The following is a 12,936-nucleotide window of genomic DNA, read 5'->3' as shown; positions in this document are numbered from 1 at the left end:
AAGTAAACCGGCAAACATTTCCCTCAAATCAAATTATGCTTCATCTGGGGAAAGCAAATGTTGTATCCATTTCTCTTGAATACTAGAATTAATTAATCAATCTCTATGAGGGAGGTTTAGCTCACTAAAATTTTGACTCACACGCAAACAGCATGAAGTATGTTTGTGGAAAACAGCTACAACAAGCTTAGCTTCCTTTTTTTTATTTTTTTTTTTTTTAATTTTTTTTTTTCCAGTTGCAAAGAGCCAGTAGAAAAAGCCAGAGGGGAATCTGGCAGTAGCTAAATTTAGCACAGGTCTCAGCGTAACATAGAATTGCTGCCGATGCCACTATTATTTAACCTGAGCCAGACCTGGTATGAATTTAGGAACATTTGCTTTTTAATCTCATAACAGTGTGTCCCTTTGGTGACAAACCGACTGTTCTCATTGTTCTAACAACAATGAAGTGACATCGGTGCAGCCTCAGCCACGGGGGCGGACGTGGTTTTGTGCGCGACTCAAGGTACATTTCCCTGGTTCCTCTGGTCCCTAGAGGCAAATTTGACTTCCCATTTTCATGCCTTCAGGGATTTTTTTTGCCATTTCCTATTTTTGTTCTGTGCCTGATTTGGAGGGAGCGCTTGGGTTTTGCTGTAGCAGAAGGTTGCTGGTTTTTGACAAAACACTTGTAAGAAAATGGTTAAAATTGGGTAGTGGAAAAATGACATCACTTTTCAAAATTCAACAAACTGATTGAAATAAGCAGATCAATCCTTAACTTCATTGTTTAGTCAGCTCTTTTAATTGGTGTTGGCTTCTTCTATTAGCTGTGTGAGGCAGGGGCTTTGACAAAGGGTTCTGAGAAGGGAACGTGGCCATAGGAGTGACTCAGTTGCTGCTCCTGCGCCCACAGCAGGAGGCATGGAAGGGCTGCACAAAGGCATGGAAGGGCTGCATCCACCTAATATAATTAAAAAAAAAAATATTTTTTTCTTTGTTTTTAAAATCTTTTAAGAGCAATTTCATTCACTCAAAAAACGCACATTTCAGGAAGCACTAGTCGCTGAAGAAATGAAAGCCTTGTAAGTAGCAGGATAATTAACATCACTAGAAATCTGATTTCATATTTGGCAATAACACATAAAACTTGATTGGCAATCAGATGTGAAGTGTTGATTGATAACAGCTTTGGTTTACAACGCTGAATCCAGTGTTGTAATTTAACTTTGGTATAAACAGCTTTCTTTTCAATTGCAATGTCACAGTCTTGCCAGAATTAAAGAATTTTTCTTCAGAAATGTAATTCCCTGGATTTACATGAAAGTTTAACGGGACCATAGTTCACTGTTGACAACACTGTCATCTCCATTCACCCTCATTTTCCAAGTATTGTAAATGATGCATTCAATATAGGTCTAGAAAGAAATAATGTACATCCTCTACTGTGCTTCTTTCACCCTTCTCCTTGGATGTGGTCCCTACTTGCTCTTTCTTTGTTCATTTACTTTTTTTCTAACTTAGTTTTATATTCGCTGCATGTAATAGTTAATCAAATGCAGCCTTTTCAAAAGATCATTTTATACTTCAAGCACAGCTAAAAGAAATGTCATGGATACATTCTTTCACTTTTTATTTAAACACACAAATGTTAAACTACCAATCTGATTTGGAAACACAAGCAATGAGACTTTTCATTGCATTTTGTTCCCAGCTGCGTTGCACATTTAATATTGAAATGTAATTTTTATAAAAGTTTCCACTACAACTCTTCTGACTTCTGTTATTTTTAATCTGATTTCTGACGTGTCTTCTGAAAGCGCTGTGTTGTCCATGGGGTGCAAGGTTAGATTTTTTGTTGTTGTTGTAATTGCTCCTTATAATTCTTTTCATAGTCCAGGATTGAAAAGGTAAAACCTGTGAGGAAAGACAGAAAGAAGAAAAATGTTTAGTCCAGAAAAGGGGAAATTCAGAGGAGAGACAATCCGAGTGTAAATCCTTTTTTCCCTTAAATTTGCCTCTGGATTTCCCTGGCACAAGTCGCGAGTTGTGCCTCATGATCCTGTTGAGTCTCCGAGGAGGCAGCTCCGAGTGCGATGGTGACACGTTCTCTGCTTGTAGCTGTCACTGGTTCTCCTGGGGTTACGTGGTCCAATGGGATGGATCCTCCTTCCTGACCCTTGATGAGAGGAGGGGAAGAAAAGATTTTCCATCAGTTTTTTTCCATCCTAGTTGTGGCAAAGAGGAGGAAAAAAGGAAAGTGGGTGGCTATTCCTACTCCTGCATCATCTGGGAAAAGTTGGGATATGGAGACATAGCATGAAGGAAGGGCTTACATTTGATATTGAGGGAAATGTTAAAAGTTAACTGCATCTGGTTCATGGAACAGATGATTTCTGCTCTCTGCATTTTCAGGTGCCTTGATATGGTGATTGGTGTCTCCAAGAGATGTGTTTCCATCTGGATGGAAGGACAAAAATGTCTGCACATCTACACAGGGGACCATAACTTAGTTCGAAATATGGATATTCTTTTTGGGCTGAGTTATCTTTGTGAGATATGCAAGTTTTAATGTCTTTAATAAGATATAAATGAGGGTGATGAGTTGAAATGGCCATAACTACAAAGGAAAAAGCAAAAAAATCCTGTTAAATCTCCCATGTTCTAGCAACCTGACCATCTATAAAGGAAAATTCCCGCATTTTGATCTCTTGTGTATAAGCAGAGTATTTGGTTTTTTAAGCTGATGTGAAAGTCATGAGTAGTTCCTGAAGTCAGAAGACTATTGTATAACCATATCTACAGAGATTTTTAGGATCCAGTTTCCCATAGATTTATCTAAATGAGGACCAAAATGTCTTTTTGCAGCCTTGTCATAAATCACCAACAGCTTGGTGGATTTTGGCATTGGGATTAGCGCAATAATCACGTGCTTCTCTTGTCACTGAGAAGAATCTAGGTACTGTCAGATAGTTGGAAAGTTCACAACTAAGTAATGACAAGTCAAAATAGATTTTGTGGCATGATCAATCATAATTTTCAGAAATCATATTTTCCATTTAAAAATGAAAATGTGTGTTCTTCCACTGGGAAGAATACTAGTAATACACATTTCTGAACGACCTTTTGTTTCAGTTTCCTTTGTCTTATCAGACTTGACTGGGTTAGCTCGTACTTTATATCCAGCGATATAAACCACTCAATTTTAAAGTAACTTTTTTTCTGCATAGTTACATCAATGAGGAAGGTCTTACTGGTTTGCAATTGGTCTTGGCTCCAAGAGCCTTTTGGAAAATTAATATTGCCAAAATGTGATTTTATGTTACAGTCACCACATAAACAAATTAGTCTCAAAACAATTTGGAACTGAGCTTGAACTAATTCTTCCATTTCTCTGATTCAGAATGATTAAGCATGTGTCCCTGAGACTTTAATTTCTTTATAATCTTGTATTTTGGTGGTTCTTATTCTGCACTTTCAATCTCTTAGTCACAACCCACTTGATTAGCATGGTGGAAAATGTCCAACCATGAGGACTTATGGAAAAGGTGCTGATGGATTCCTTTTTTTTAAGAAAAATAAATGAGCTTTTGAGAATAGCATTTAGAGGACAACTGAGGGGAAATACAAAATAGGAGTTCGACTTGCAGGAAGAAAGAACAAAAGAGGAGACGGAAAAGGAAGAAGAGAAATGGATATAGATACATCTCAGAAAAATGGCACCTGCTGCTGTTGAGTGTTAACATTGGGGAGAAGACAAGGAATGAAGGCTAGAAAAACAGGAGGAAGGTATAGTAACCTCTCTAAGTAGCTTACAACAGAAAATGGATTATCCTCTAGAGTTCAGCACAGCTCACAGAGGAGTGCAGATAGCCTTTAATTCCTAATAGCAAGGGATGTAGCTGGCGTGTTCAGACACGGTCACGTTTCATCACTGTGATCCTCCCTTCTCCATAAAACAAGACACTTCATCTCGGAAGCGTGGTCCCCCCCAGCCACTCTTTACGGGCAGACGTGCAGTAGTAATATGCCAACACATGTCCTCTGCTTGCAGTGTTTCCCTCCCACATGGCCATAATGAGAGCTCTGCATATAGGAGTTTCTAATTTACTCTTACCCTGAAGGAGAACATAAGCAATATGGGATGCTGTTAAACACGGCATGTGTTGTCGCTGTGAGCTGCTTTCGCCTCACCAGTTCCCTGGGTGAAAAGTGACTTGTTTCCTCAGAAGGCTTCTTGCACAAGGTGCATCAATTGGTCATGCAGAAGATCTTTAGAAGACTTAATGACAAGGCATACTAATAAAAAACCCCAAAACCTAGTTGCTGACATCCAGCCTTACAGTTCAGTGTGGGAACTTCTCCTTCCCACAGGGTGGAGGGAGGGTAGTGTAAGCTCACGTACAGCACCTCGTCACATACACAAACAAATAATTAAGAGTTAGTTTGTATCTACTTGAGGAAGTATAGTTAGTATCAAGCCTTGGCCCTATTCCACTTTTGCTGTTTTCTTTATGAAAAAATAAATGTGTGTGGCCGTAAGTTAAATTTATGTTATAAATATGCACGATTAAAATTGACCCCATTTGCTCATGTGCCAGAATTGTCCCAGCAGGGAAATTTGGAGAACCCAGATTTATTGCTATGGCTCCTTGATTCCTGGATTGTTCTTCTCCTCCGGCTCCAACCATGGCTCTGGCCAAAGCCAAGCTGGAGCGGAGCATTTCTACTGTGTGATCGGATACGTGGTGCTCAACGGGGACAGCTGGCAGTGTCGCTGGTGCCAATGGCTTTGTACCAGGGACAGATTCCCCTCTGATGGGAAAATGTAACCAAATTATGCGCCCTTTAAATTAGTGCTCGCTGGGCATTGCACTTGGGATTTGCTCCCTGGGACATTATGGGTGGTGAGAACGGTAGCAGAGATGAGCTACACCAAGTACCTCTAAGGACATGCAACTCACCTGTTATCTCAGACCTTCCAAGTTGATTAATATCCTAAAAACAAACTTATAATACGCTCTTGAGATTTCTCCCCTCTCGGGGATATCTGCAACACTGGGCACATGTTTTACTGTGCTCATTTGCAGCTTGAAAGGCTCGCGGGGGTCAGCAGCAGAGTGCAGGCTTTTTCACCCCTTGAGCAATGAAGCATCGAGGAGAAGTTATTATTACCAATTAGCGGTGGCGTTATTATTACCAATTAGTGGCTGTATGAAGCAAATCATTAGTCTTAGTTCAGTTATTAGCAGCCAGGTGTTCATGAAACATGCCATGTGCAGCTGGCGCTGGACCCTGGCAGTCGCCGTCAAGGCCAGTCACTGAATTTGTGACGTCTCCGCACTGTCCCTGCATGGGGTTTTGTTGTCCCCCTGAAAAGAAGCATTTTTGGAGTCAGTGTGAGGATTTTTTTGTTTTTGCTGCTGGCGTTATGTACGTAGTGAGTGAATAAATAAAGCAATTTCAGTCTCTAGACCCGTGTTCTGAAGCCTTTAATATGCTGAATTAATGACTTAAAGCCAAGTATTAGATTACCAGATTTGCTGTTGGTCGCTGCTTCATTTGTACAAGCAAAATTGTCACGTCAGAGAAGGGAAAGTTACAGTGCAAATTACTTTGGATTGAAAGTGTTGTTTCTCTAGGGCTCCTGGTTATGAAAAACCCTCTCATATGCAGTGTTCTCACATGCCTATTAGTTTGCATAATGATTTTACGCAAGAAATTTTAGACAGCAAGCAGCATGAATTGTTCTATTTAAGAACACAAATAGCACTTCTATACTGTGTTATAATAAAAAAAAATTTGGAAGTTAGTGGGAAAAAATGGAATTGTACCTTTAGTGTTACTTCCATATTGAACTATGCATTTAACTTTGGTGCATTTTGCAGGGGGATTCATAGCTGTAGCTCTATAATTATATAGAATAACTAATAAAATAAGAAAAATAACTAATAAAGTTTTGATATACCAAATACTTATTGCGTAGAATTGGTTTTAGTCATATAATTTAAATAGCTATGGGAAATCTTTTTCATATTTCTTGGAGTAATGAGGAGGGGGTTGGAGTGATGTTTTCTCTTTCAGTAATTCAGTTGTCTTCTGATTTTCAATATTAGTGAAGAAAGGGTTTGACTGGCGACTTCTGTGAGGAGTGTTTAAAGCAAATAAATTGTAGGATGGCATCAGCCAGGGCAGGGCAGTCTGAGGACTAGTTGGGTAGGGACATCTGGTGGTGCAATAAAGGAATAATTGAACACTTGCTACTCAAAGTGCATTGGACTGATTAAGGCAAAACCATCATTATGCTCACGCTGTAATTACTTTTTCGTTTCAGTATTATTCTAGAAACTCTTATATGCATGTTTACATTTCAGGTCATGTGTGGTTTTAATTTACTGGAAAGAAGAAGTAGAAACGAAGGCCCTATTCAGGAGCTGGCAGCTTGCAGGCGTAATGTGTTGAACTCCCTTAGCTCAAAGGGCATTTAACTTGCAGTCAGTTGGAGGTTTAAAGTCAAACTGGTGATAGTGGACCATGGTTCTGTGGATTGATTGGGTTTACGTAAACCCTGTGCATTTGGGCTTTGGTTATAGTTCTGCCAGTGATTCGCTGTGATCTCTGGGCAAAGATGATTTCATTCATTTCTGTCCATCACTCACCAGTTGTTTCAATCCGTCTTTTGGTCCCGCTTTCTGTAAAAGCACTATGAGAATTTTCAGCTTCTGAATTCTATATGTAAAGAATCATAAAAAGTAAAATGTTTACAAAGTTCTATATTAAGTAAAGATACAGTGAGCAATTTTATTTGTGTGTGTTTACCTTGAACCCCTAAAGATCATATGTACCGGACCAGTGTTTTAGATGCAGTCATTATAAAAGAGAAACCCTTTAGGATGAATTTTCTGTTGCAGTGTGTAACTGTGCCCTGTACTTACTTAGCACTGTGCACTTGGTGACAAAACCAAGTCCTTGGAAACACATGCGTTGAAGGCTGTACCCGTGGGAAGAGTTTCCCAGGAGTGTTTAATGCTGTGACATCTTACCAGTACCGCACCAGGCACTCACCTGCCAGGACAAAGCAAGACTTTCTTGATCTGTGAACATCTTTCATCTTGTTATGTCCTTCCTGCTGTCTGTGTGTATCCAGCCATTAGTAGCACTTGTTGACCACACATGGTGCCTTCTGGGAGATGGTGTCACATCTCTCAGAAGGGTTCCGGCACAGACTTTCCAGGGACAAATTGGGCCCTGCAGGCAGAAGGCAAAGGATTGTGTTCTTCTACTCCCGCTTACGAAGCTTTTCAGCTGCCGTCCTGTCTTTTCTTACAGTAGACATGTTCTTGAAGTAATGGTGCTGGTAAGTTACTAGTTTATGCTTTATGTATGGTGTCAGGAATGCATTGTTACCGCCATGTATTCCCCATGCAATTCCATAAAAAGAAAAGGGGAAAAAAACCCAAGTATCTGCTCTTTGCTTTGCTACCAACATGACACTGAGAAGCTTCCAGGAAGCATCTGTAGCAGCTCCAAGCTTCAGCTCCTTTTGTTGTACCCTGGACAGAAAAAAGTCAATAACATAAATCTTTCACAGCCAAAAGAATTTTTATTGACTTTTTACTGTGGTCGTTATTCACACAAGCCACCCTATATTCTGTAAGGAAGGATGTATGTAATCAAGCTCAGAATCAGAAAAAACAGTATATAATTGAAAAAACGAGACTTTTAGATTGAGAGTCTTCTTAAAGTAAGGAGCTGCAGAGATGAGTACTGGGCAAAGTAGAACAATTTATCTCAAAGTCAGAATAACTGTTTCCTGCAGCAGAAGGTGGGTACTTTATCGAGGCCCAACCCTCCTTTCTTTCTTTACAGTAACATTTATGTTTTGTAAAACTCATCATTACTTCTGTTCCATAAAGCAACAATTTTTTGGTCATATGAAATCTTCCATTGTCACCCCAGCGGTTCCGTCACCATCCTTTAAAAATTTCTCCACTCTTGGTTTGGATAAAAGGGAGAAGCACTGGCATTTGTATGCTGTACCCTTTGTTTCTGAGATGTCCCAAGGCTGTGGTGACAGCTGTGAAGTCGGGGATAGCCACAGAGTTGCTACAGACCTGCTGGTTTCCATTACTGAGAAGCTGGTGTTTATCCGCAGGCCTTCTACGAAATATTTACTCCGTAACACTTTATATTGTCTTGCAAGCAGCCCATTAGAGAAAAAACTGTTGTTTTTATGTTTCAGGTGCAAAGACGGCTTGAAAGGATTTACATACTCTGCACTAAAGTAAGTAAAGTGTCTCTGAGTACATAGTTTAAAGCAAAGATTTTGAGGAATTGGGTATAGTGGCAGCTGCATTGTATGAAAAGGGTGTTCCTGAGAAGAATCATGCTGTTGTAAACCTTTTCCAACTTTTGGGGTATATAGCATATTTTGAAGAAGGCATAATACCCTGGCAAGAGAGGAATCTTTTCATATTTGGGACCATTTGGGACCATTTGGGACCATTATTGAAAGGAAACACAGGCATATGGTTGCATGTTTTTGAAGGAGCATTAATCTTTTCTCTTTCTAAAACTGGGGTTCATGATTCCCAATATTTTTCTGGAAGCAAATAGCTGCTGTGTTTTGACCTGGAGTTTATTTGCTGTATTTACACAACGTTGAATGAATACAACAGTAGTTGTGTCACCAACACCTAAATACAACGTGAACACGTAGACACTCATTTGAGAGATCCTAAACGTCCCACTAAACCTTGTGTCTGTCCTAGTGGTCCAGGTTCTCCTAGAATTTACTTTGCCATGGGACCCTCAGTTGTTGCTCACTCATTTGTGCAGTTATACAAAGTTCTCCCATCTTCATGTCTCCTGTCAGAAGTACAAAGACACTTTATTCTCATCTGTCCTTTATATACTCTGCTGCCTGTCTGTCCCTCAGTGCATGGACAGTCTCAACTCACAGGTGAAGAGAAGAGCTGAAGTCAAGCAAGACAGACTTGTTGGTAGTGGAAAACATTTTGTAGAATTTGCAGCTATGAAACAACTGTGGAATTTTATATAAGGTGCCAGTAGTTAAATAATTCAGTCTATAGTCCAGAAGTCTGGACATGAAACACTCCTGTGGCAGCATTGCAGAAGCGGTGCTTTCTGAAATCACCAGTTTGCCTGGAGTTTGTCACATACCGTATAACAAAGGCTTTATGCCTTCATTGCCCTCAGCAAGGCTGCCGTGGTACAGTGTAATTTGGATTGTAGTGCAAAGTGTTAGGAAACATCTTGCCATTATGACCTCCTCTGCCCTTGATATACAGTCATTCTACACTGAAGATGTACCGGTATATTGACAATATCAACTTCTGGGTGAAGAAAGAGGGCTGAAGATGAAGCCAAGCAAAACAAAGTTGATGCTCTTGGTGGGAGCAAAAACATTTTGAAGATTTTGCAAAATAGATATTTTATAAAAATATTATAGTAATCATCAACCTTTATGTAACCCCATTTTGCTGGAGATAATTGAGATATTTCATGTGCCTTTTTATTTTCTTGTTTGGTGTTTTTGCTTTGTGTGAAAGATGGACTCCGCCAGTAATGTTTTTGTTTCTAGTTTTAAAGAATTCCTGACAGCAATTGTGACCATTATCCAAATTTTAAATATATATCAGTGGAGTGATCTTTTCAAAGAGACACAAGGTTTGGAGCTGTATAGGATGCATTTTCTTTTGCAGACCTGTGGGTACCTTCAAGCTTGTTTTAAGACTTAGAGACTTATGTTGGACTTTATGTATTTCTTTGAGTTATTTATGTAATTGTTTTTTGTTCTGTTTTGTTTTTTTCTTTCAGGTTCATTGTAGGGAAAGAAGAAATCCCCACTCATTCGTTTTCACCTGAAGCGGCATTTTCAAAAACAGATAGAAAGATAAAGCACTGTGAAAAAATATCGCAGCCGATGAACATACTGGCTCTAACAAAAAAGCTCATGGACAAAGTGTGAGTTGAAGAAAACAAAAGAAAAACAATCCAAAACGAATCGTTCTTATTTATCTCATTTTAATAGTTTGTTACATTGTATTTGACAATGCTTTATCATACTTATACTTTGCATTTAAGTGGTTTGCATTTCATTTTTACTGGGTAGTTAGCAGTGACAAATGATGAACTGTAAATGAAAGCAAAATTTAGGACCCGTATGTCGTAGCAATGACTTTTGTCTAACGAGGGAGAGTAAGTTCAGTCAGTTCTGAGTGGCAGAGTGGTGGTCGTTTTTTCTGTGGTTTTCAGCAAAACCAGCTCATGGCATGGATCTGCGGGTGGTAGTAGTGATATTAAGGAGGGTAAATTGCACAGCAGCAAACCTTACTTAGGTCACCTTAAGTGACCGTAACATCATCTTTTTGGTGACCTACATCCCTGTAGCACCTGGCCTGGGTCCCTCTGTCAGGAAATAGGAAATAGCAAAGCAAAGAGTGGATCTAAAACAGTTTTTCACAAGGTCAGATCTAGACATCTGAACCTGCATAAGAGAGGTTCCCTCCCGCTCTGCGGGATCCTATTTATTGTCCTTTAGTATGAGCTTAAAGAAATGACATCAGATAGCTTTTCAGGCTAATGTGTTCAGATGATGGATGATGCTGTGCTTGGTTTGTCTGTTTCAGGCACATTGGGTACCACAAGGAGTCACTCATTTACAGGGAGGATGGAATAAAAAATGAACATGGGGTCTGTTCATACCACACCTATGAATCTTCACTCCCATTGACCTCTCCAGGAGTAGTTTTATGACCAGATCTTTACCTGCTGACATGTAGGAGAGAAAATAAGTCTTCCAAGTGCATTGTGTTCTCAGAGTAGTGGCTTATCTTGCTTGCTCAGATAATGAGTAGAAATGAAGTGACCTGCATCCCATGGCGACTTCCTATGATTTGCTGTGGTTTTTAATTGAAAAATATAAGGGAAGTCAGCAGTGGCTTCTCAAGCATGAGTGTATTAGACCACGGAAGACCTACAAGGAGAAGACAGATCCAGCCATGTGCAGATTCTTTTAGCTGAGTTGCTTATACCTATTTTGCCTTTAATACCCCTTATTCAGTTTGCTAAGTATAGTTCATAGCTCTACTGCTGTTCATTAAATACAAGGATCAAGGGACTATGGGTGGAGAAAAGCGTTTTTTCTTTAAAGTTTGGAAGCTCCTGACTCAGACATTCAGAAAACTTTCAGTTTTCAGTCCTAACGCTCTCACACGTTTGTGTTCCATATGGTTCTTTTCAATATAATTGAGTCTAAATGCCTGTAACCTGATCACATTCTCATTACAATTTTTGCTACATAAACTGACCTCACAGATGATTTATGGCCATTAGACTTTATAGTGCACAATTCAAAACTTCCATGATATTTGGCACAGTATATAAATTGTGTAATTTATTTTGCATTAAAACTTAAATACTTGGCTATAGCAAAATATAATGCTCAGACCTGGTATGACATTACTTCTTTTAATTCTACATAATGCAGGGCTAACAACTGTACAATCCACGTGTCCCACCATCCCATGCCCGTCTCTTTTAAATGTTCAAGGTCAAATTCTCAGTCCGAAGTAAGAGCTACATAAAAATCAAGACAGCAGAAGTAATACCCCAGAAGTGAAAGGCTTGTAATTGAGAGAAATTTCACAGGGTATCTCTGTGCATTTGTATGTTCTGCATTGCCCTCCAGTGAACCTTATGATGGTATGAAAGATGTAAGGACACAGATAATGGATGCTCGGTCAAATATCCTTCTAGAACCACAGAGTAGAAACAGACCAGGAAGGGTCATATCACTTCTTCCTGTTGGCCACAGCAGAAAATCTGTTCTTTAATTTTGTATTTAATGTGTAGCAAGGCAAGAGGTTGGATCCAAATAAGCATGCAGACACTTCTTGCTGTACAACTAAAGTATTGTTGGTTTTTATTGTCCTTTTATGGCATCATAAAAGTTCAGTGCTCTTCAATGGGTAATGGGGAGAATGAGCGGTGGGAAAATAGCACTTTATGTATTTTTAGGCAAGAAAAATTTATGAAGTCTCCTGTCGATGACGCTGAAAACAGCTACGAGTTAATATGTGTTTCATTGTGCTTTTTGCAGGTGCAAACATGGCCCAAGGCATAGATGCTGTAAACACTATGAAGATAATTGCATCTCATATTGTATTAAAGTAAGTGCAGAAAAAGTTAGATTGACAAACTCTGGCAAAGACAGGGTAGAAGTCTTTAGTCAGAAAAAAGCATATACTTAGGAAGTGAGAAAGGAGCCTGTTACTCATTCTCCTTCTATTGAAAATGTGACAAGCCTGAAAACAGATTTTCTCAATTTACGACGGGGTGGTGGCGGGGTTAAAGTTCCCTGTTTTTTCAGATGAGCTGGAGCAAATGAATAATATAAAACGTGTGGGAAAAAAACGGACTAGAGAGCAAGGAACTTGTCGAACTATGTGATGCACTTCATGTGCTGAGCCCACTTGTGGCTCCAGCCTGAAGAAAGCACCCGGAATGTGCTGCTTGGGCGGGCGGCGCAGCCCTGGTGCACGTGCAGCTGCGCGGGTCTGGCACCGGGCGACGGCCTCACTCCTCCCTCCCGATATTTTAAGTGCTTGGGGTAATGAGAGATTGGTCACAGTTGCTGCGCCCAGGAAGAGCTGTTTACGTCCGGTGGCATAATTCATCCTCCGTTATCGATGTGATCAGCGCATTTTTTTTCAGGGGAGTACTGTGCAGAGATTTTTTTTGGCTGCCGTTGGGTTGGCACAGGTGGTACCACCTGCTAGGCCTGTTTTAGGAGTTGGTAAGATTCCAGAAGATCTCAATCACTTAATAATTTACCCATTTTTTATATGTGGAGCAGCAAAAATGGATTACAGTATCTTCAGATGCTTTTAATGTATATTACCTTCAAAAATAACTTTTTTAAATCAAAATTTT

General features: G+C 39.7%; 1 protein-coding gene across 2 annotated transcripts in view; it reads left to right on the top strand.

Moving 5' to 3' along the window:
* The window catches only part of TMEM135 (transmembrane protein 135), a 186,409-nt gene that overhangs the window by 159,984 nt on the left and 13,489 nt on the right, over positions 1–12,936 (top strand). For both annotated transcript variants that reach the window (XM_074148217.1, XM_074148225.1), the window contains 3 exons: positions 8,222–8,263; positions 9,820–9,966; positions 12,104–12,173. In XM_074148217.1, coding sequence (XP_074004318.1) covers positions 8,222–8,263; positions 9,820–9,966; positions 12,104–12,173 — 259 coding nt within the window. The remainder of the gene's footprint in view (positions 1–8,221; positions 8,264–9,819; positions 9,967–12,103; positions 12,174–12,936) is intronic.

The sequence above is a fragment of the Numenius arquata genome, chromosome 1, assembly GCF_964106895.1.
Source record: "Numenius arquata chromosome 1, bNumArq3.hap1.1, whole genome shotgun sequence".
Taxonomy (NCBI): domain Eukaryota; kingdom Metazoa; phylum Chordata; class Aves; order Charadriiformes; family Scolopacidae; genus Numenius; species Numenius arquata.
Note: the sequence above shows the minus strand (reverse complement) of the source record. Positions and strands in the feature narration are given on the sequence as shown.